Source organism: Eptatretus burgeri, chromosome 6 (genome assembly GCF_056783735.1).
Source record: "Eptatretus burgeri isolate ZD-2024b chromosome 6, Ebu_testis_v1, whole genome shotgun sequence".
In the NCBI taxonomy this organism is placed as follows: domain Eukaryota; kingdom Metazoa; phylum Chordata; class Myxini; order Myxiniformes; family Myxinidae; genus Eptatretus; species Eptatretus burgeri.
In genome coordinates this window covers 11,559,481-11,583,383 of record NC_140966.1, presented here as the reverse complement: position 1 = coordinate 11,583,383, position 23,903 = coordinate 11,559,481, and the positions used below count along the sequence as shown (strand labels likewise).

The following is a 23,903-nucleotide window of genomic DNA, read 5'->3' as shown; positions in this document are numbered from 1 at the left end:
TTTTCAAACAGCTCAATCATATTACATGAAAAAAACAAAGCAAGCGTCAACAAAAATAAGAGCACTGATGCAGATGATGTATGACTAGTTGGCAGTGCCATTCATACCAGAAAAGTGAGTCTGGAAATGTGACTTAGGTGCTGCTCGGTTCACTGGAAAGGAGGTGTGAAGCAGTGCTGCACACGAAATGACCTGCACATGAAACACGAAAAGGCACACATACACAAGATGCTGTTAAAAGATCATCCAATTATCTTTGAAAAGCCTATCGCTGGAATTGGCAGTAAAAAAGACCCATTGAGGTAGTTGAAATGTTTCATGAAGTTACACTTTATCTATTATCAATATCTCATGCCATGCTGAACTACTGCCAAATGGGCGAGAGTGTCGCCAGCGGCAAGGGCAAGGGTGCTGTCAGCGGCATGAACGAAGCGCCGATACGTGGTTTGGTTTTACACGTTTTCATATTTTAATTGTCTCAAAGGAGGCAATACACCTTACCAGCTTATTGATCTACCATTTCTCTCTTCGAAAACACTTTCATTTCCTAATCCACCATTATTTCTTTTTTCACATCTTTACCCTTTTTGAATGAGCCTATCTCATTGTCATACGAGACAAAACCATACAACGGATGCATTTTTGCAGCAACAATACACCATGCATATTTATATTTGAATTATATTTCAAATTTTTGCAGATGGTGTTTTGAAAGGTAATAAAAGATTAATTAAATAGAGTTTAAACGATTTGCATTTTTTTTAGTTAACTTTTCATGACCTTCCATAAAGGAAGGCGAAAACATTTGGACTTCTGAGTCATAATCAAAAGAGAATATGGATTTGTAGACCAAAAAAGTGAAAGCATAAAGCAAGAACGGAGAACAACTATGTCTTTGGCCAAAAATTAGCACCGAATACTACTATGACATTTCCTACCCAACTCACTTCAAACATGACACATTCATTCTTCCAGCTGCCAGGCAGTCACGGAAAAGAGAATTGGTTTTAAAGCCAAATCTAATCATGTACGTTCACAAAATTAGAGGGAACAAAAAATAAAAAAAATATGCCAGACACAAAAAGTGAAAGAGTATTGCTCCCCACTGTTGGTAAATGTTGCTGCTTGCCTCCAGGCTGTGGAATCCAAGGCCTAGTGCATCAATGGCATCACACCATAAGAAGTTGCCTCAGTATTTGTTTAGCGATCACAGTAACCTAACCAGGTCGATAGCCAAGCATTATTTTACTTTCTCTCTTGCAGTCTTGCTCCTCCCACCTTCTTGCCCTGAACTCATATATCCAGGTCACAAGTGTTCCTCCAGGAACCATTACCTTGTTACCTGCCATAATTCAAAACAATGCTTACCTCTATTCATGCATCCTTCCTCAGTCTATTATCTCAGGCCATTCCCTCCCAGACATAACAAATGATCACCATTTTCTCCTTCTGAGCTCTTCCATAACTACTGCCCATCCCTCATCCTTCCAATCTCCTTTCCTCATGCTGTGGTGTAAATGTTTCCCTCCTCCATCCATTTCCCTTCTACCCTATCTTCTGCTCTTTGATATCTGGATTAAAAAGTATAAGGACGAGACAATAAATCAGCAGTCAGAGGCAGCTTACCTCATGTTGGTGTGTTTTTTGATTGGGAAGGGTCTTCATGGCCAGAGACATGACAACAAGGGGAGGTGGTGGGATATCCTGAACCACAGTAAGAAATTGCGGGCGATCAACAAGCACATCCAAACGGCACCAGCTCACGGCTTGTTTGTTCACCTCTGTCATAGTAGTAACATCAAAAATTAGGATTAACAAAGACAAAACAATGTGTACATGTTTCTCAACATCACAATAGTTTGAGATGATAATTCCAAAGTTCTCTGTATATTTATTCATTTTTCATATCTGCTGACAGCCAGACAATATCATACAATCATTTCTTGTACAATATATTGCAATAACATAGGGGCCAATCTGAGCAGAATGCAAAGAAAGTTCTTTGCCATCTTGACTACATCTGGAACAGCACTTTGACAGAAGAATAAAAAAGACGGAAAATGACAAGGACCTACCCAGTCCTGATGTCAAATATATGGGAGGACCTACCCAGTCCTGATGTCAAATATATTGGGTCTTACCCAGTCCACTTGGGTCCTACCCAGTCCTGATGTCAAATATATGGGAGGACAGGGACCCTGGGTACTATCCAATCCACCAGGAGCCAGCTCAGCAAGCTTAGCACGAATGGGATGATGTAACCTTGTACAACCGCATAGACAATAGCCTCCAGCGGCTCGTATATAATGGTTAAAATGCACATACAACCACCCCACACCCCCTTCCCTTTCCCCTCGCAACTCCAACTGGTTGGTTCCCACATACAGGTGTTGCCCATGGCATCAACTTAATACGAAGAGAGGAATTAATAATTTTGCTGAAAAATTCAAGGCAGGAAGGTTGCCCAATGCAATGGATACAGCAATGGAAAGCAAATTACAAACATAACACAAAACATGCCACAAATACATATGATGAAGGCCAACACATTTAAGCAGCTATCTAATCAAGGAAATGGGTTGGGAGAGCATCAAAAGAATAAAATAACAGTGCAGGCCATTAAAATAAATGGGAGGGGGGAAAAAGTAAAATAAAAACTCAGGTCTGTCCATTCGACGAGCTCATCTGGCCTTGAAGGCAGGAAGACTGCACTCGGCCTAGTGCCGACGTGAGCATCACCACCAGGGCCACTGAGAGGGGTCACTGCCACAGGGCCCAGGTTCCATCGAGGGGAGCATGGGTCTGAGCTTCTCCCGTAATTTTTTTTAGCATATCTGGAATTTAAATTCCAGACAAGGTATTATCATCGCGCACTGTCCATCCATTCATCAGTCTCCTAATTTTGAGTTCTCAGACCAAAACGCTGGGCTGATCTGGCTGAAATTTGGCAGCAACTTTCCTCTCCTGACTAGTAACTGCGATTGCAAACTCGTTCCGGTCACGTGACGAAGTCGGTCAAAATGGCCGACTTAGTAAATTTCTTCAAAAATCTTTCTCCAGACCCACCAGTTACAATGGTATCAAATTTACATTACAACATTAGGACAGAGTCCTGATGTTAAATTGTAGAGGCCATGCCGATCACGTGACCGAAAGTGTGTCAAAATGGTGGCCGTGCAAAATTCATTCCAAAATCTTTTCCAGACCCACCAGTCAGAATGCTACCAAATTTGGGTTACAACATAGGACACGGTCCTGATGTTAGATTGCGGAGGCCATGCTGCTCACGTGACCAGAAGTGTGTCAAAATGGCAGTCATGCAAATGCCTTCCAAAATCTTCTGATCCACCAGTCAGAATGCGACCAAATTTGGGTTACATTAGGTCAGGTCAGATTAGATCTGTGACTAGCTACAGGTGCCATGTAAACCTGCACTAGCCCATTTCATGGTTGGGTTGTCAGCGACTAAATCGTGTCCCCCACCAAGTTTCCTGGTGAGGAGGGTGGAGAATATGGACACCCAGCCGGATTAAAAACAAAACCTGTCAAAGGGCGGAGGAGCTCCTTGTGAGCCAACGGCCATCCAAATATTGTGCCCAACTGTGTCTGCGAATGTCCTTCTGTAGTTGGGTTACTTTTTTTTTAGGAGGTTGATGGCAGGATTTGCAGTCCGGCCACCGTAAAACGCTTCATTCCGCAAAACATATGAAAAACGCAAACAATTTTTTTCTTCTGAAAACCCACTCTGTGGGGGTACCTCCTGTGCAGCTGCCCTCCGCAGGGCAGCTCACCAGATGATGGGATTGGGGCAAAGCCTTCAGGAACCCCAATCTTTGATGACCGGAGGAAAACCACGGGGTAACCTTCCCGGGTCAGATTGCGGTCGTGTGGGTCAGGGTGGTGTTGAAGCATCGTCCACCAGACGGCGTCTCCTTGGGTTAACCTGAGGCGTTCCCTTCGGTTGGATGCCTGGAATGCCCTATCCCGAAGAGAGGATGATCAATTGTCTGTCAACTGAGCTTAAGCGTTTGGATATCGGTATTGCAGTACTCTCTGAGATTTGGAGACCAGATTACGGCGAGATCATGGTGGGTGGTTACACCTACGAATGGTCCGGACGTTCTGATGGTTACCATGCCCAAGGAGTTGTTGAAGCTGTGTTCAATAAGCTGACTCCAATGATAATTGAGGTAACACCAGTACACGAGGGTATTATGAGACGAAGGATTCGTCACTCGTTGGGTGTCATTTCCCTGGTCTCTGCATATGCTATGACTGAGGCGAGCGATTTCACCGTTAAGGACGCATTCTATGCCACGCTAGAGTCTGTGGTTGATCAGTGCCCCAAACGAGATGCTCTTCTTGTCTTGGGGGATTTCAATGCATCAACGGGAACTGATAGGGGTGGTTATGAGACATGTGTTGGTCCCCATGGGTCTGGAACTGTGAACCAGAATAGCACCAATTTCCTTGACTTTGCAAGAAGTCATGGACTTAGGGTGGCTGGTTCATCGTTTCAGAGCCCACCGGCTCATCGTTGGACTTGGTATTCCAACGCTGGTGGTGTGGCAGAGGAGATTGACCATGTGCACATTGAAGGTCGCTGGAGAATGAACCAGAATTGCAGGGTCTAACAGAGTGCTCGGTTCATCAATACTGACCACAGGCTTGAGGTAACTCTGAAGTTTCAGCTTAAACCCAGGAAAATGGCACCATCCCAGCCAATGCTGGATGTTGGCAAGCTCAAGGACGAGAGGGTAGCTGAGGAGTTTGCGAACAGGCTGATTGAGGATTTGGGGGAGGGGGTCTGTGTGCTTTTGGGAATCCTGAAGAGTTGTGGCGTGCCTTCAAGACCACCATCCTTGATGTTGCCGGTAGATGTCTTGGAACTCACCATAGGACGAAGAAGAATTTTGTCTCTCAAGTGACACTGGATACCATTGACCAGTCACAGGGCCAGGCTGAATGGAAGAGCTGAGCTCTTCAGGGAGCTGAGGCATAAAACCGTATGTGCATTAAGGGTGGACAAGGAGGCCTAAGTGCAAGGAATTTTTGTGAGGGGGGTAGAGCATCACCTGTGGTCAAGTGATTCTCAGCCTGTTTACAGAGGAATTTGCGCATTGCGTTCCTCCAAGCCCATCCCTCATTGTACTGCAGTTAGAGCGGAGGGTGGTGAGCTCTTGATAGAGGAGTCAGAAGTGAAGGCCCATCCGTCCATCCATCCATTGGGACCATACTCTGTGCAGAGCATTGGTGCTGCCAAAGCAGTCTCCTTGGCTATTGGGCACAATCCTGGACAGGTCACCACTCTGACACAGGATACCATCAGGCTGGCACTGATTTTGCCAACCTCGGAAGGACAGGCAGAGTCAACCTCACCTGGTATTAATTCAACAGCCCAGGGGGATTTGTACTCAGAATCCACGGATCCCAAGCCCACCACCCTAACAATTAAGCAAACACCAAGCATAGAAGTGAAGGCCCATTGGGCTGGTTACTTTGAGTGGCTGTACCAGGCTGAACCAAGTTGGATGTCAGGGGTGTTACTATCCCCATTACTAACCCACTTTCAATGACATCTTGGATGCTGCTATCTTGTCTGTACCTGTATGTGGTAGGGATGTTGAGGTCACAGAGAGATTCACTTACTTTGGCAGTGATATTCATGTATCTGCTGGCTGTGAGCCAGAGGCTGTGAACTTAATTCCTTTGGTACCAGGTCTCTTTGGAGAATCCTTGGCTATCGCTGCTCGGACTTTGTGTCCAACAAGCGGTTGCTGAGAGAGATTCAAATGAGATTAGTTACCTGCATAATCCGTGAGCGTTAGCTGCGGCTATATGGACAGGTGGCTTGTTTTCCTGACTCTGATCCTGCTCACCAGATTCTCTAAGCGAGGGAGCCTCATGAGTGGAGGAGGACAATGGGCCGACCACGTGCCTCGTGGTTGCAGCAGGTTGACCAGTATCTCAAGGAGATGGGGATGGGCTAGACATCTTCCTGGGGGGTGCCCAGACGGAGGCCCTGGAGTACGTGCGGAAAGTGGACGCAGTGACGGGCTGCAGGTCTTCTACACCTGGCCTGATTTGGTCAGGGGTCCAGATCGGCTACAGGTCCAGTGGTCCCATTTTATTTTATTTTTTTTTAAAACAGGAGAGCGAAACCCCTCATCTACTCGTCTTCACAGTTGCGTGTATCGTTCTAGAGTGTTCTATCATAATATCATAGTAGCGTATATGATAGAGCATATATTAATGGAGGAACACAGAACACAGAACATCAGTTCTAAAAACTTTCACAGGGAATGTTAGAGTAAAAGTGTGATGCTCAGGTCCCCAGGAACCCAATCCACACATCATAGGGTAGAAAGTTCTTTAAAAAAAAAGAAAAATAGAAATTACAAAAGAGAGAGAGGGAGAGAGAAAAGGTGGAGGGAGGAGGGAGGCCTGCGAGGTTGTGCTTGCCCTGGGGCCCGTGCTGGCTCTCACTCAACACCACTGATCACCACCACTCGTCCCACTTCCCAAGTGTCAACACGGTTCCATCAAGACTCTCTCCCGTTTGTTCCAGTTCGCGCCCTCAGACCCTTGAGCAATTTCGTCCAGGAGAGGAAAAAAAAATGGCGAGGCCAGTCTTTGAGCTCCCCCCACTTCCTCACCACGAAAAAATTTCCCCTCCCTCTGGCGCATTACTTTTTGTCCCACTCCTCCTCTATTGACTATGAAGGCAGAGTCAGAGTAGAGTGGTTTTCAAACAAATTCAATTTTCACAGGGAATCTGCAATGATGACAACTCACGCCACCAGCAGACTTCACACCGTCTCTGTCTTTTGACAGCTTTTTTTTTTTTTAGCCAGAAGCGAGGAGTCATCTCCCATATAGGAATCATATACCGGATCATCGAACAGTTGGGGGGGAAAAAAAAAAAATCGAAAAAAGGGCAAATAAAATGAATAGAAACAAAAAAGAATAAAAAGATGCCATTCTAATCCCACAAATGACCCAGCATATGACCTGTATGGTGGTTGCGTCACTCCCCTACAGTGATAGGGTGATTGCACAAGCCACCTGACAGTGACAGGGTACCCTTTCTCAACCCCTCCCCCCCTCCCCCGACAGTGACAGGGCATCATTGCTGAGAGCATATCACCACCGAGTGGCAGGTCGTTAAACCCCAATGAACAACAACAGTCTGTCATAAAATGGACAGTGTGAGAGAGACAGAGATATGGTGTGTGTGTGTGTGTGTGTGTGTGTGTGTGTGTGTGTGTGTGTGTGTGTGTGTGTGTGTGTGTGTGTGTGTGTGTGTGTGTGTGTGTGTGTGTGTGTGTGTGTGTGTGTGTGTGTGTGTGTGAGAGAGAGATAGAGAGATATGATGTGTGTGTGTGACAGATAGAGAGATATGATGTGTGTGTGTGACAGATAGAGAGATATAATGTGTGTATGAGAGAGAGATAGAGATATAATGTGTGTGCGAGAGAGAGAGAGAGATATATGATGTGTGTACGAGAGAGATAGAGAGATATGATGTGTGTACGAGAGAGATAGAGAGATATGATGTGTGTACGAGAGAGATAGAGATATAATGTGTGTACGAGAGAGATAGAGATATAATGTGTGTACGAGAGAGATAGAGATATAATGTGTGTACGAGAGAGATAGAGATATGATGTGTGTACAAGAGAGATAGAGATATGATGTGTATATGAGAGAAATAGAGATATAATGTGTGTACGAGAGAGATAGAGATATAATGTGTGTACGAGAGAGATAGAGATATGATGTGTGTACGAGAGAGATGGAGATATAATGTGTGTGTATGAGAGAGATAGAGATATAATGTGTGTACGAGAGAGATATAATGTGTGTGTGTGTATATATGAGAGAGATGGAGATATAATGTGTGTGTATGAGAGAGAGATAGAGATATAATGTGTGTATGAGAGAGATAGAGATATAATGTGTGTAAAATATAAAATGACTGTTTTTACAGCCATTTTCCCTGCTGTGCAGGGGTTTGGCTTTTTCTTGAGGCAATGTTTTATGGCCGGATGCCCTTCCTTACGCCAACCCTCGTCGCCTCTTACGACACACAGGGATATGGTACACCTATTCTAACCGGGGCATACACCGGGACCAGTACACTGGCACTCATTTCGCCGACCTCAGAAGGATGACAGGCTGAGTCAACCCCTGGTGTTAATTCAGCAGCCAACGGGGCTTGAACTCAGGACCCTGGGATCCCAAGCCGCCACCCTTACCACTAAGCCAACACCAGGCTGTAGAGATATAATGTGTGTGTGTGTGTGTATGAGAGAGATAGAGATATAATGTGTGTGTGTGTGTGTATGAGAGAGATAGAGATATAATGTGTGTGTGTGTGTGTGTATGAGAGAGATAGAGATATAATGTGTGTGTGTGTGTGTGTATGAGAGAGATAGAGATATAATGTGTGTGTGTGTGTGTATGAGAGAGATAGAGATATAATGTGTGTGTGTGTGTATGAGAGAGATAGAGATATAATGTGTGTGTGTGTGTATGAGAGAGATAGAGATATAATGTGTGTGTGTGTGTATGCGAGAGATAGAGATATAATGTGTGTGTGTGTGTATGAGAGAGATAGAGATATAATGTGTGTGTGTGTGTGTATGAGAGAGATAGAGATATAATGTGTGTGTGTGTGTATGAGAGAGATAGAGATATAATGTGTGTGTGTGTATGAGAGAGATAGAGATATAATGTGTGTGTGTGTATGAGAGAGATAGAGATATAATGTGTGTGTGTGTATGAGAGAGATAGAGATATAATGTGTGTGTGTGTGTATGAGAGAGATAGAGATATAATGTGTGTGTGTGTGTGTATGAGAGAGATAGAGATATAATGTGTGTGTGTGTGTATGAGAGAGATAGAGATATAATGTGTGTATGAAAGAGATAGAGATATGAAGTGTGTGTGTATGAAAGAGATAGAGATATGAAGTGTGTGTGTATGAGAGAGATATAATGTGTGTGTGTGTATGAGAGAGATATAATGTGTGTGTATGAGAGAGATAGAGAGATATAATGTGTGTATGAAAGAGATAGAGATATAATGTGTGTATGAAAGAGATAGAGATATGGTGTGTGTGTGTGTGTGTGTGTGTGTGTGTGTGTGTGTGTGTGTGTGTGTGTGTGTGTGTGTGTGTGTGTGTGTGTGTGTGTGTGTGTGTGTGTGTGTGTGTGTGTGTGTGTGTGTGTGTGTGTGTGTGTGTGTGTGTGTGTGAGAGAGAGATAGAGATATGATGTGTGTGTATGAGAGAGATAGAGAGATATGATGTGTGGGTATGAGAGAGATAGAGAGATATGATGTGTGTGTATATGAGAGAGATAGAGAGATATGATGTGTGTGTGTATATGAGAGAGATAGAGAGATATGATGTGTGTGTATATGAGAGAGATAGAGAGATATGATGTGTGTGTATGAGAGAGATATGATGTGTATGTGAGAGAGATAGAGACAGAGACAGAAACAGAGACAGAGGCAGTGGGAGGAGAGGGAGAGGGAGATGATGTGAGATAAAGATAGAGAGATAGAGAGAGGTGCCATGCACATTAAATATCTCGAGGCACTTGAGAAAATAAAAAAATAAAAATTAAGTATAGTGGGCAATATGTACTGTTGCCCTGCAAATTAGTTGAGGTGGTGCCTGATAGTGGGTTGGTCTCTCTCCCCACCTCTACTCACTCCTTCCCTCCCTCCCGAAGTGCTCCCAGCCTATGTGGCAAAATGCCCTTGGACTTCTGATCCGGTACTGGGAGGGGGGAAGGGGGACGACAAGTGGCTGAAGCGAGTGATGAAACCACGACTCACTAATTACTCACAGGAGGCACGGCTTAGTACAGGAAAAGAGTGGTTGAAGAGACGTTTCACCGTCTCGGATGGACGTACTCACTCTTGCATGGCCCAATTAGAATATAGAAGAGAAATAAACAGTATGTAACATTATTCATGCACTTAACTCATGGCTCCTCTCCCTTTTCCCACAAAGAACACAACTTTTGCAAAGGAATAATAATAATAATAAAATACAGAATAATACAATATTATTTGGATGAAACAACGTTTTTAGCAATTAACACATGCCAAATAAAATGAAAGGAGGGAAAATTCATACGTGGGGATGCAACATCAATCCAACTTGGGCCCTTGAATCTCTTGGAGATCAAAAGAAGCTCCAGACAGGAAGTGTTTGTTCCAAATGCACGAGAGAACGTCTCTCCAGAAATATTCATTGGAAGAGCTGGGAATTCAGCCTGAAGGTAGAAGATATGGTGTTATGGTAGGAAAATAAAACTAAAAAAACAATATGTACAAGTTCCTATTCATCATCATTTTGTTGCAACCTGTGGCTGCTGATTGCATCAGTGCTGAGAGCACAGCTATGCTGCTGCTACAGTGCCACCATTATCAGTGAGCTGGTACTCATTTTGCCGATCTCAGAAGGATGACAGGCTGAGTTGATCCACCTGGTCTTGGTTAATGGCATGACAGGAGCTCAAACTCAAGACCCTGGGATCTTAAACCAACTACCTTAACCCTTTGAACCATAGTGGCCATTTTACTGGCTGCTATTCAAGCCTCCATATACCCAAGCGGCTGGATTTTTCTCCAGGGAGCTCAGGGTGAGGGAGCCAAAAGTCCAAGGAGCTTAGGGTTCATTGGGTTAAATGTAAAACCAACACCAGGCTTAGACTTAATATTAAATTGCAGTGAAAGAAAATAATAAATTGTCATTTAAGCTTAAATGCAAACAACAAAAGAACCTTGCAAATTTGATTTGTGGGTTTTGCATCCTACCGCATATCGAATCTCAAGATAGTCAGACTGAGCTGGAACATCAGGAAGGTCAAAGGCATAAGTTTTCGCAACTTGCTGCAATGACAAGAGAGGTGCAAGTAAGACACTAACAAAATACTTGGGCAATCAATATTGGGAAAGCAAACAAATCAAAAGTCGTTGAGAAACTAATAGTCTACACTCACAAAGCAAGGATTGTGCACTCATGGACGAAATCACCAAACTTGGACCAGAGGACCTTTTATATGTCCTCTACGAAATCTGATCCAGGGCAGACACTTCCGACTTCATTTACACCTCCGAATTTGCATAAATCCAAGATAGCAAGCAAAAAACTAGGCTGCAACTGAAATTCGACATTTCTCAGCAGTTATAGCTCCAAATTAAACGTTTGGTATGTAGATTCACAGTTATGATGATCAGGATTCGAATGAACTATGAATCTTGACCATACAAGTCAAGGTCACAGGCATTTTTGACCAAACACGACAATAAACTGGAATATATATATATATATATATATATATATATATATATATATATATATATATATATATATATATATATATATATATATATATATGATGCTGTGGAAACCAGCAACCCCCTTCTGGTAAAACTACCAAAATCACTAATCACCGCTCACCTTCACTCTTTCATTCCTCTTTTTCCCACCTTTGGAATAAACTCCCATACTCTCTTCAAGCCCATTCTTCTCTCCAGGCCTTCAAAACAGCTGTTCACCATCACCTCTTATCGTCCCCCATCCAAATCCTCGATCTGTTCTACCCCCGTTAATCCACCTCCTTCAAATTCCCTGCTTTCCTTCCTGAAAGTCCCTGTAGTGTCCATCTTGTGTACCCCGTGTTTCCCACCCCATCCCTCTCCCTTCCACAGATCTAATGTCTCCGTTCCCCACTGTTTTGTCCTTCCCTCTCCTGCCCTTCTAGTTTCATGCCCTCCCCCTTGCTGTGTGTTGTGTGCAAACCCTCATACGAGCCTCGACAATGTAAACAAAAAATAATAATAAAAAAAAAAAACAAGACGATAACAACATGACAGAATTCAGCATTTCAAAGTCTTGTATTCCATTACTATGTTTTCATGAATGAGATGAGTTACAAGAATGAGTCAATATGCAAGATACACAAGGGTCTGAACACAGAGTGTTCTTGCAAGATGATACACCATAATATATTATTTTAAAACCATTAAATTACAATCCAATTTCAAAATACAATGGAGAGTACCAAATGTAATGCATCATGCAATTACAGATGTGGTGCTTCAAGGGTGGTGGTGGACCAGTACATTCATAGCACATACCAACACTTGCAATTGGCAGTGCACAGTAAGCCTTTGCTGTAGCAAGAACAGTCACCAGACACACATATTTAACCAGCTCATCCAAAGTATTGGTGGCTCATAGCAGAGAAGTCCAATAAGGTTCCCATTCTGACCGTCGCAATCGAACCCCATGAACTGGGACTAGGCATTACATGCTTGGTAACATGAGAGTGGCCCACACATACCCAGCTTGATATGTCACTATTGACATGCACTATCAGAGCTGCCTTGGTTGGTGAGAGGTATTCAAACCAACAAGAGGACTGGACAACGATGTGTTGCCTCACTTTGTTAACATTGCTGTATGGGCAAGTGATTGAGTTCAGTGAAAAAACAAAAGCTTTCAATAGCAGTGACATCTTCCTCATTTATGTATTGTGGACTGTCCATTAGCCGGCACAGGGCAGGGTGAGCTCTGGTCTCGATCACTTCTTGAACGCTGTCTTCTTTCCAAGAATGACGTAGTGTAAGAGCCAGTCAATGCATGGAATGCAGGCAGTGCCGAGACTTTGTAAGGGATCAGATCCTGACATTTTATGCACTGGGAAGGAGCGGAAATGTTTCCCCATGCCAAAGGCTACACAAAGGCTATCAGCTGCAATCTCATTGACAAATGAGATTGCGAGCACCACTACGTTGGTGTCACTTGCCAGAATTAAGAGTCGCTTGCAGCCCTTTTCCATGGCATTAGCTGCAAGAAGCATAACCCTCATATAAAACTCCTCAAGGTTACAGCCGCTCAAGGGGTACTTCATCCGAATGATGGGGTTATCAGGATCTTCAACAGAATTCATCAGTACTCCTTCATCCCATGCGGATGTGACAACCTTTCCGTCAAACACGGATTGGGCTACAACTCCTGCGATCAAAGTGAATAGTTCAGTCTTGTTACTGTTGTCCCTGAGGAAACTTTCCCAGTTTTTTGGCAGCTTCCCATCACCTGTAACCTTTATTTTAACACCGGTCCCTCATTTGCTTCTTGCTGTTTGGGATGTCACAATCCCAAATTATGTCCATTCTTTTGGCTGAGATGAGGGGCTGCCAGATGAAGGGAACTATCCTTTCGTTTGAAATCTGCAAACATTTTTTGACCCGTCGAGGGTTTCAGGAAATGCACCATGGCAGCTCCTTTGATTAGTTTGGCATCCACCTACATATCACCGCCAAGTGTCAACTCAGTTTCAATACATGGCAGCAAATCCACTTTCTGTCCACTTTGGATATTTTCCATTTTTCAACAATGACATGGGAATGTCTGCATTTTCATGCTTAAAAAGAAGGCCTGCTTTCCCATCATGCATTTGCAGAGCTACAGTATGTAGAGTTACCCTAGAAGAGGCAAGTCATCTTTGGTGGTCGCTTTTCTGCTTCTGGCCCTTCTTACGTGGGATACCTGGGAAGGGGATTTTATTCATGGTGATCGGCTTCGATATGGGCACTGTCAGTCTCTCAAAACGCTCTTCCACGTGTGTCATACTGCCTTTTCCCTTTCTCTTCAGCACTAGATATTCTGTCCGCAACCTCTTTATCCATCACTTCTTTTGTGTCTAGTATGATAAGATCTCTGGTGTTCGCTTTGAATGGGTTGCAGGCCCGATTGATTGAAGTGACAAGAGACTTGGTGTATATAGCAAACTTGCTTTAAAGTTTAAACAATCGGGTTCTAATTGTGGTATTTGTCAATCTTCTTCGACTTTAGACCAAGTCATAACAGCCTCAAACTCACCAACACGTGCCACTTCTGGACTAGCTACAAGCCACTTTGTGAAAGCACATTCCTCGGTGTAATCCACAGCTCTGCCATCTACTCTCAGTGCCTTGTTCTCTTGCTCATGATTGTCAGGTCAGGCATGGAAGCACGTGCCAGAGCGTCCACCATCCGCTGGTACTCCAGGGGCCTCCGTCTAGCCATCCCCCAGGCAGATGTCTGGCCTATCCCCATCTCCTTGAGATGTTGATCAACCTGCTGCAACCACGAGGTACATGGTCAGCCCATTGGCCTCTTCCACTCACGAGACTCCCTCGCTGAGAGAATCTGGTAAGCAGGATCGGCGTCAGGAAAACGAGCCACATGTCCATACAGCCATAGCTGATGCTCAAGGACGATGCAGGTAACAAATCTCATTTGAGTCTCTCTCAACAACCGCTCATTGGACACAAAGTCCGACCAGCGATAGCAAAGGATTCTCCAAAGAGACCTGGTACAAAAGGAATTAAGTCACAATCTCAGATCCCTGGTCAGAGTCCAAGTCTCACGTCCCGAAAGCAAGACTGTCTTCCTGCACAGGTAACGACAGCACCACACCCCATGATCCAGTGAATCCATGACTCCCGAGGCTCAACCCAGACGTCTATTGACCCCTGGCTCACAGCCAGACATGAATACCACTGCCAAGGTAAGTGAATCTCTCTGTGACCTCAACATCTTTGCCACAGAGACAGACAGACAAGATGGCAGCATCAAAGATGTCATTGAAAGCATGGATCTTAGTTTTGACCCAGGAAACCCGTAATCTCAGTGCCTCAGACATATCATTCAGCACTTCGAGGGCCCCCAAAAGGATATCTAAAGTCTCCGCAAAGATGACTAGATCTAGAGTTATGATTGTCATCAAACCCAATCATGGAGAAAGGATTCTGTGTCTTTGCTACTGTGAAAAAAAAACCCATTCATGAATTCATGGTAATGCTCAGCAGGATGCTTGAGTGAGAGGTTCAGCAAGTCTCTGATGTGCACAGGGAGCCAGCAGGTGGAGTGATGGTGGCCCAGGATAAAGCACCAGGGAGCAACCTCAGCAATGATCTGTATGTGGAGCTGGAAGTCACCTACACTAAGTGATCACACAAATCTGAGCAACAACAATTCCAGATTGAATGCTGTCTGCCAATATTTGAACTGGGGTGAATCTGTGGCCATCTTGTTGCACCAATAATCCAAATTGAGGGGATGATCGGCATTTTCCCACCAGTCAGCGATGTATGATGTGTAGACCTCTTGTCAAAGTATAGCCAGCGACAGAGCTGTTAGTTGATGACAGTAACTAATCCGTGTTAAGTGGGAAGCTTTGACTATTGATTCCACTCCGCTTGATGTAGTCAACCTGAGCATCAGCAAGTATTGAGATCAGGTCACCGTCTTCCAGCCATTCCACGATGAGCATAACGAAGTAGTTGTCCTCATTGAAGATGCATGCCTGGCTCCACTGGAGAGCCTTGGCAAGAATGTAAAGGGGCTGATCTCAGGCAATAACTGGGGCTTGATGAGGGTTCAAATGATCTATTGCTGCCTTTATCACAGCCATTGCAAATGTCATGTGTCATTTTCCATCTGATCTCCTCCCTCAGGAATATCAATCTACATATCAATTATATCCAACTTAGTGCAGTCTGCAGTGGTTGCCGATATATACTGCTTGTCATTTTCGGTAAAAATGCCAGTAACCTTGACCTCATAGGGTCATGAAGCATAGTTAATTTCATTCCTGATCAACAGAACTATCAATCTATCTCCCAAATATGTTTAATTTGGAGCAGTAACTGCTGAAATGTGTCGAATTACAGTTGCAACTGAGTTTCGCGATAGTGGTCTTGGATTTATGCTAATTGGGAGCATAACGAAGTCAAAAGTGTCTGCCCTATATCGGACTTTGAAAAGGAAAAATGAAAGGTCATCTGCACCAAGTTTGGCGATTTCTTCCACAAGTGCATACTCCTTCCAAATATGGACTCTAATGTAGGGAACTATAAACAGCATCGAGGAAGGTGTACATCTGGCTTTTCATGTCGTCTTTTAACTTTCTTCAAATGGAAAGCAATTATCAAACTTATTCTAAACTAAACAAGCACATGCACACATAAAAACAAGTAATGATTAAATAATACGAAGAAGAATAAAAAGAAAAAGAAGAAGACTATGAAGATGGACAATGCCTGCTTCCTGCTACTTGCCTTAGATTTAAAACGCATGATCTTAAACTTCTCGGCAAATGTGTTGTTGAATTCATCGTAGATATCTTTCATAGACACGATGCTGTCCGATGATTTTCCAGTCATGTGGTCAAACCTCTGTTAAAATATGCACACTGATCACATCATAATGATCCCCTTCCAAATACTTTGAATATAAAAATAAGGATTAAAAAAACAACAACAACAACAAAAAGATGAACAAATATCAGACGTAAAAGGCAAGTGATTATGGAACTTTAGTTCGGCCGTTTCCGTGATGATGTGCATGCAGCAAAAGGCTGAATGTTTAGAAAACAGCAAAGAACCTTTGTACGTGGGAGCAGGTAGATGCAGCGCTCAATATTACGAACAGTCAAGCAACAGCTTACATGCTCCTTGGCAGTTTCCACCCAAACCTTCCCAAAGAGGTACACAACACCTGAACACAAAATGCACAAAAATCTCACCTGTAAGCATCCTTTCCATGACACTGTCACAAGGTCGAACATCATTAGAATTTGCTTGGCGGGTTATTTTTAACTGCAACTTGTCACAAACACAAATTTCCACTTTCTCATGTTTGCTGTAGCTTTCCACCAAAAAGTAGCAAAAAAAAGGCACACACTGATAAAGATCACTTGGCATGATGCACCTTGCACAACACTTCATTATTATTGGTGGTGCAAATACAAAAGCAACTGATGTATTCCTGACCATGATAAAAAAAAAGGTAGAGGAATAACCTGCATTAAGACTTCATTAAAAACTAGAACGGGCACTCAGAGCGCATACCTTCGCCGCCACTACTTTTTTTGTTCTTGGTATGAGTGTGGGGAACTGGTTTCATATGAATGTTCTTATGACACAAACCACATATCTATAATGTCATGACCCCCCCCCCACCAACTTTCGGGGGCTACGGACTAAACAACAATCAACTCACGTCATTTTGGCGAGTCTTCACTCGCAAGTTCGGTGAATACAACGTTTCAACAAGAGAAGGTAATCTCGTTTGATGCTGGTTTCATGCAAATCGAATAAGAATTGACTGAGTTATGCCAAAAACCGCATATTTTTCAAGGGCGTGACCCCCCCCGACATTTTACCCCAACCGGTGACATGTGTTATGACGTCATTGTGTCACAAGATTGGGCATTAAATTCTAAACATTTTGGTGCTGGGTTCATGTAAAGCGGACAAGAATTGACCACGTTATGACAAAAACCGCATATTTTTCAAGGTCGTGACCCCCCTGACCTTTGACCCCTAACCGGTAACAAGAGTATGGGCGTCATTGTGTCATATTGCATATCACAAGATGAGGCGTTGAATTATGAACATTTTGGCGTTAGTTGCATGCAAATTGAATAAAAATTGACAGTGTTATCGTAAAAAGACGATTTTGACCTTTTCGTGACCTTGACCTTGACCTTTGACCCAAACGATCCCAAAATCTAATCGAATGCTTCCTGGCTAATAACCAATCATCCCACCAAATTTCATGCAATTTGGTTTAATACTTTGAGTTATACGAATCACAAGATTACAAATAAATAAATAAATAAATACAGGCCGACCAAAACATAACCTTTCGCAGAATGCGAAGGTAATAAATTCACCTTCCAGCATTTGTACAGGGAACCAAATCAATCAAAACACATTACAAAGTTATTTTAGAAAGCAGGGTGAAAAGTAAATTGAAAAGAGAAATTTGAAAAGTGCCACACAAACTCCCTGCAAAGGAATTTGAACTTCCAATCACGATCTTGCTCAAATTGAGCAGGAATTGTACCAGAAAGTGTTCGGCTCGTTTTAACAGATGGAGAAAGAAAACAAAGCGAAAACTTTTCCTCGTTAAAAGTCAAAATGTTATGAGACTGCAGTTTTCTTTTTACTTGTTCATATATAAATTTGTGTGCAGAATGTGTATGCTGGTTTGTGGCACTGCTTGGAGTGCGACTGTGACACGAGTGCAGGTTAGTGTAGGAATTTGTTCAGGGTGCCAGGGACACTCACTTTACTAGTCTGCTATCATCTGTTTTTTTGCCAATTGTGTATTTTTAACTCACCAACTTAGCCGAATGTCAGGCTGAGCCAACCAGTTCGTGAATGACTTGGGCCAGAAACTTTCCCCAGCCAATCCCACGTGGTGGGAATGATTGTGGCTGTTAAAGAAGCATCATCATCAGCCACTACCTGAGACCGACATCTAAACTAAGTGTCATTTTTTTGTCTTTAGATTTAAATCTTACAATTTATTTTCAAGACTGTCAGACACCGCTATTCACAGGGGGTACGTTCCTGGAAAATGCTGCGAATGTCAGGGCATTGTTTCAATGGGAAAAGGGGGGATAGGTTATTGACGGTTCGCGATTCATAAGGGTCAAAAATCCCATGAAAAACCACGATCTCCTAATTGCGAATATGCCCACAAAAAAGCGAGAAAAAAACCCTGCAAATACGCAAAGCACATGGCTGCAAAGGTAGAAGTAAGTCGCATGTTATCAATCACAAATACACAGGGTCTGACAGTATCTGACTTTTTCAGGTCTTGAAAATGAACAGGAATAACATGGGTGTGAAACAATTGAAAAGAGGTAAACAGGATTTTGTACTGTGGTCTTTACTCGGTTTGTACGAAGTTTTCGAACTCGTACAGACACTGGGATGACACATGCATTGGTGACTCCTATCATATAATTAAATGCGATAATTCCACCAGCACCCTTTCCTTTGGTCTACCACCACGCCTTCTCCAAATTCTGGTTAGAACCTCAACCACCTCGAAGTCTCAAAACACTTCAGTTTTCAATTCAACGTAGTTACCTGGTTGGTTGAAAGGGTCTTCATAAGCATCAAGCCAGAAGAACCGAAAAACTTGTTCACCACTGGGGCTGGTCACTGTCGGCAAGGTACCAGGCTGGAGATGCAGGACAGCTGATGTGGGAAATTGTGGTTCTTCTGATCCAGCCCACTCCCATACAGGCCTAACACACATTCCACATTTATAAAGACAATGCACAGTAATAAAATGCAAATAATCTTTCTTCTAATTTTACGTTGGATCTGTTGCACTTGGAGCATAAATATCCCAAGGGACTCCCAGGCAGAAACTCACTTACATTAATGGCAATCTATGACTGCAATAAGTGAATTTACATTGAACAATAAACAAAAATGACAGGAAATCACTTTTATGTACAGAAATTGATATATATATATATATATATATATATATATATATATATATTTTTTTTTTGTTGTTGTTGAGGATTCAGCGGTGGGGGGATTTTCGGACGAGTGACGTCAATCACTGTCCGTAACCAGTTTGGGTTTTCGCACCCTACTCTCGACAGCCAAATATTAGATTCGGCGCCACCCAAACCACCGCCGTCTCTGGGGTTACAATGCCGGCTGGTTTGGCACAGGCCTTGGTCACGATACCAACGTACCCCTGGACCTTACCAGTTGGAGAAATAGACCCCGGTTACAGACTGGTTTTGTCAGAGACCGAGCGAATTCTGCCAGTGTGTAACCATTTTGGTTTTTATATCCAAATCGAGCGGATCGTTCCTCGGCGCGGCACAAATCAATTCAAAGCGGCAACTTCATACGAATCAGCCAGATTTATTGGGGACACATCGGGGAAACACAACACAAGCAAGGCATTCACGATAATGTTATAATTAATCTATAACCCGTTCTTAACTTGGGAACTACGGATTACAGGTTTCGAGGGGGTCCCTACCGAGATATGCCTTAAACAACATGCAGATAAAACAGAGTACTTGGTGATGTTTCATGGACGAGAGGAAAGTGTCAAAAGCATGAATGTGGCTCGTGACAAGCCGATGTCCACGGATTTGAGCCCCAAGCTCGAGCATGCCGCGTGGCAAAATGGCACTCGTCCATGCGTCGCAGCCCTCACGCACGCAGCCTCGGCGCGTTCAGACCCTACGAGGTCGACTGCACCAGAGCGAAAGATCGATGATGGGTTTCAGCTGGTTTCTCCCAAGGTCCAGGCCTGGCCTGTTCACCAGACCAGGCCAAATTGAGGTGTTGGGCTCCGCAGGCTGGGTCCATGGGATTCCAAGACGTTGTCGAGCCGTGAGGTGAGTAGGGACAGTCAGAGGCTCCGTCACTAGACTCGGAATGAACCTGTCGATCTCTCCTCACGAAAGCCGATCGCGCCCCACCTCGGCGCTCTCCCGGCACCGCTTGCCTTCCCGGCGACTGCTCCTCACGAAAAACCCATCGCACCACCTCGGCGCTCAGTTTCACCACCGCCTTCCCCGGCGCCCCTGCAGTCTTTTCCTTCACTCGCTCGCCTCAAAACTGACTGGCTCCTCCCTTCAGTTTCACTTCCTTCTCTAGGCCACTCCCCCTCTGAGCTGGGCTGGGACTATTGTCCGGAAAGAGTTAGGAAGAAGAACCTCTCGGTCTACCACCAATGTACGAACAATGAACAGCCTCTTACACCTCCCGACACATGTAGCGTCCATGATTTACCGAACAACCTGGCTAAACATGCATTTAATGGGGGATCTGGGCTAATCCTATATTTAGTAACACACTAAGAGCCATTTCCGCAACAATATTATTTTGTATGCAGTCTGTGCCTGCTGGTTGCATCATGCTGTGAGCGGAGCTGTGCTGCTGAAGCAGTGCACCCTGTACCCAGTAAGCTGGTACTCATTTTGCCGACCTCAGAAGAACGACAGGCTGAGTCAACTCACCTGGTGCTATTTAACGGCATGACACCAGCTCAAACTCAAGACCCTAAAATCTTAAGTCAGCCACCTAAACTGTTCAGCCAACACCAGGCTATTGAGATTCATGAAAAAGAGGAATAAGAGGTAAATGGAAAGATAAAATGTGCTGATAGGAAAACAGGACAACACATATGCACCACAGCACAAGAGAAACTGAGTGAAGGCAAGAACAGGGTCTTCGCAGGAGTAAAGAGCTGGAAGAGAGGATGGGGGAAGGAAGCAGCTTTGTGGATGTGAAGGGGGGCAGCTTTGAAAAAGGGGGATGAGGGTTTTAGACTTGAAGGAGAATGTTGAGTGGGCATCTTGGAAGGGGAAGAGAGAGAGGTTTGCTATAAAGAGGGAGGAGGCAGTTGATTTGCGAGGAAGGGGTGAGAGGGAAGACAATGAGAGCAGGCAAGGTCATGGGAGAGGGGGGAGAGAGGTAGAACGAGACTAGGTAGTGGTATGGGAGAGGTGGGAGCGGGCAGGGAGAGGAACAAGATTTGAAGGGGTGGGAAGAGGTGGAGATGTGATAAGAGGACAGAGAGAGCATGCTCGAGCGATTAAGGAATGTGCTGAATGAGTGTGTGAAACATTTGTGAGGTTGGAACGGAGCCCACAGATGCTTGAACACGATGCAGTTTGGAATACCAGAGAGGGAGCTGTTAGTGAGGCAGAAGACAGTGGAGAGATGTTCGGATGGGGGACAAGATGGGAGGAGTAAGGAGAGGGTATCACAGGGAAAGAGTTAGGAGGAGGTAGATTTAGGGAGGTGGGATGAATTTGCACTGAAATTGGAAAAAAAACAAAAGAACGATTAATAATTAATGAAAGACGAACAAGTTTTGCAAAATGGGATTTAAAAAATTTGTAGGTCAGATTCATTTAAATATATTGGAAGATGGAAGGAGTGCAGAAGAATTGACAGTGTGGAGAAAGGAAGCGTTGCAACAGATGGAATTTTTAGACACGGGATGAAAGAAAGGTCGAATTGAACACAAGATTTTGAAGAAGAACCAGGCGGAGGGGGTAGTTGAAACATAGCAAGAGACCGTTTTTTTAAATTTTTTTGAAGATAAGGGAAAAGGGGGGAAGAGTAAAGGAAAAGTTTGAAGAAAAGGTCATGAAGGTGTGTGGTGAATACCATCACAATCAGTCTTATTGCAAGGGAAAAATGGGGGTAGATGGAAGAAGAAGAGTCGGTACAGGAAGTCACATCCCATGGTTACATGGGGTATAAAGTGAGACGGGAAAAGGTTTTTTTGTTTGTTGTTGTTTTTATACATTTTAAGACATGAAACAGAGGGTATAGTTGGGAGGGATAGGAGGAGGGAGGAAGGAAAAGTGGGGAAAATAAAAACTGGTGGTAATGAGGAGAAAATACAAATAAACATGATCATGCACATTGACAGGAAGAAGGGTAGGCCTCAGGGAAACCCGATGTGACAAGGTCGACGAAAACTCACCAAATAGCACAAGTTTTGAAAGAAAACCGACCGAACTAGTAACACAAAAAAACATGGAGGCAACAAAATAGTCAAGGCGTGACAAAAAACGACCGGAAGCTTATCTTTGAGAAAGTCGACAAGAAAAGACTCCTGGAGAAAACCGACCGTCGCTCAAAAACTGGAACCGGGAAAACCGAAACCTTGCAGAATGTGTGGTATTTTTCAAAAAATTTGGATAATGGATTTAATGATGGAGTTATTCACTCAGATACTTTCAGAAACCTCGATGAACAGGAAGTTGATAAATACATTGTGGTTAATGTAGCTTCATCACCAGAGGACTCTCATGACATCAGTTTCTTGCATCACTCACATTACATACTTCAGTTTGTGATAGCATACTCTAATAGAATACCATGGGCACAATTATTTTTCTAACATAATCCATCCATCCATTGGGACTACACTCTGTGCAGAGCGTTGGTGCTGCCCAAGCAGTCTCCTTGGCTATTGGGCACAAACCTGGATGGGTCCCCACTCAGACACAGGATACCAGCAAGCTGGCACTCATTTTGCCAACCTCAGAATGATGGCAGGGAGTTAACCCCACCTGGTATTAATTCAACAGCCGAGTGGGATTTGAACTCAGGATCCCAGGATCCCAAGCCCACCACCCGAACCATTAAAGTTTAAACAAACATCAGGCATTATTGCATAATACACGTACATAACAGTGCTGAAGTTGAGTCCATCTGGTCGAGTCCAAACTGTCTGAGTTAGTCATGTGCTGAAAGTATATTGCAAAGTGGCAAAAAATATATATATAAATAATCGGGGTGGTTGAGATTACACATTTTTAAAGAAGAAAAAGGCACTTCCAACCAAAGTAATAAACTCGATGGACTGCAAATTTGAGCAAAAAAAGCGAGAGCAGACCCGGTGTCAGGGCAACGTTTTGCCGGCTTCGCAGTCGACTTCAAGCACAATAGACCCCGAGCCTCGGCACGTGTCCGGTTTTTATTTTGATACGACCACTCATTTCTGGTCACGTGCTGGTGCTTGAGGTCAACTGGAGGAGTGCTTTATTTTACATTTTTTATTTTGCAAAAGCAAAAAACAAACATCAAATCCCACCATTGAAGGGGTGCTCTGCTCTTTTGTTGTTTTTACGAACACGTGATCTGGTGTTGTATGTGTGTGGGTGAGCACGAGTGTGCGCTTGTTGTTTTTGTGTTTGTGTTTCACGGCTGCACGAACACAGCTGGTTTCATTGCAACAAACACTCAATCCCAAACACCACATCCATATGTGCACAACACCCAACGAGAACCCCAACACTCGCACAACACCTCATCATGCCCAACCCGGACACGAAACCAGCCGTGTTCGTGCCATGGAAACACAAACACAAAAACAAGTGCACACACACAACAGATCACGTGTTCGTAAAAACAACAAAAGAGCAGAGCACCCCTTCAATGGTGGGATTTGACATTTGTTTTTTGCTTTTGCAAAATAAAATAATAATAGTAAAAAAGCACCATTTGACCTCGAGCACCAGCACATAACTGGAAAT

General features: G+C 43.8%; 1 protein-coding gene across 1 annotated transcript in view; it reads right to left on the bottom strand.

Annotated features, from left to right (window-relative positions):
- The window catches only part of POLA1 (DNA polymerase alpha 1, catalytic subunit), a 230,357-nt gene that overhangs the window by 176,284 nt on the left and 30,170 nt on the right, over window positions 1-23,903 (bottom strand). The window contains exons 10-16 of the mRNA XM_085884021.1: window positions 18,955-19,115; window positions 16,455-16,567; window positions 16,125-16,245; window positions 10,834-10,904; window positions 10,151-10,289; window positions 1,627-1,781; window positions 108-192 (exon numbers count right to left, since the gene is read on the bottom strand). Of these exons, the coding sequence (XP_085740147.1) occupies window positions 108-192; window positions 1,627-1,781; window positions 10,151-10,289; window positions 10,834-10,904; window positions 16,125-16,245; window positions 16,455-16,567; window positions 18,955-19,115 (845 nt within the window). The remainder of the gene's footprint in view (window positions 1-107; window positions 193-1,626; window positions 1,782-10,150; window positions 10,290-10,833; window positions 10,905-16,124; window positions 16,246-16,454; window positions 16,568-18,954; window positions 19,116-23,903) is intronic.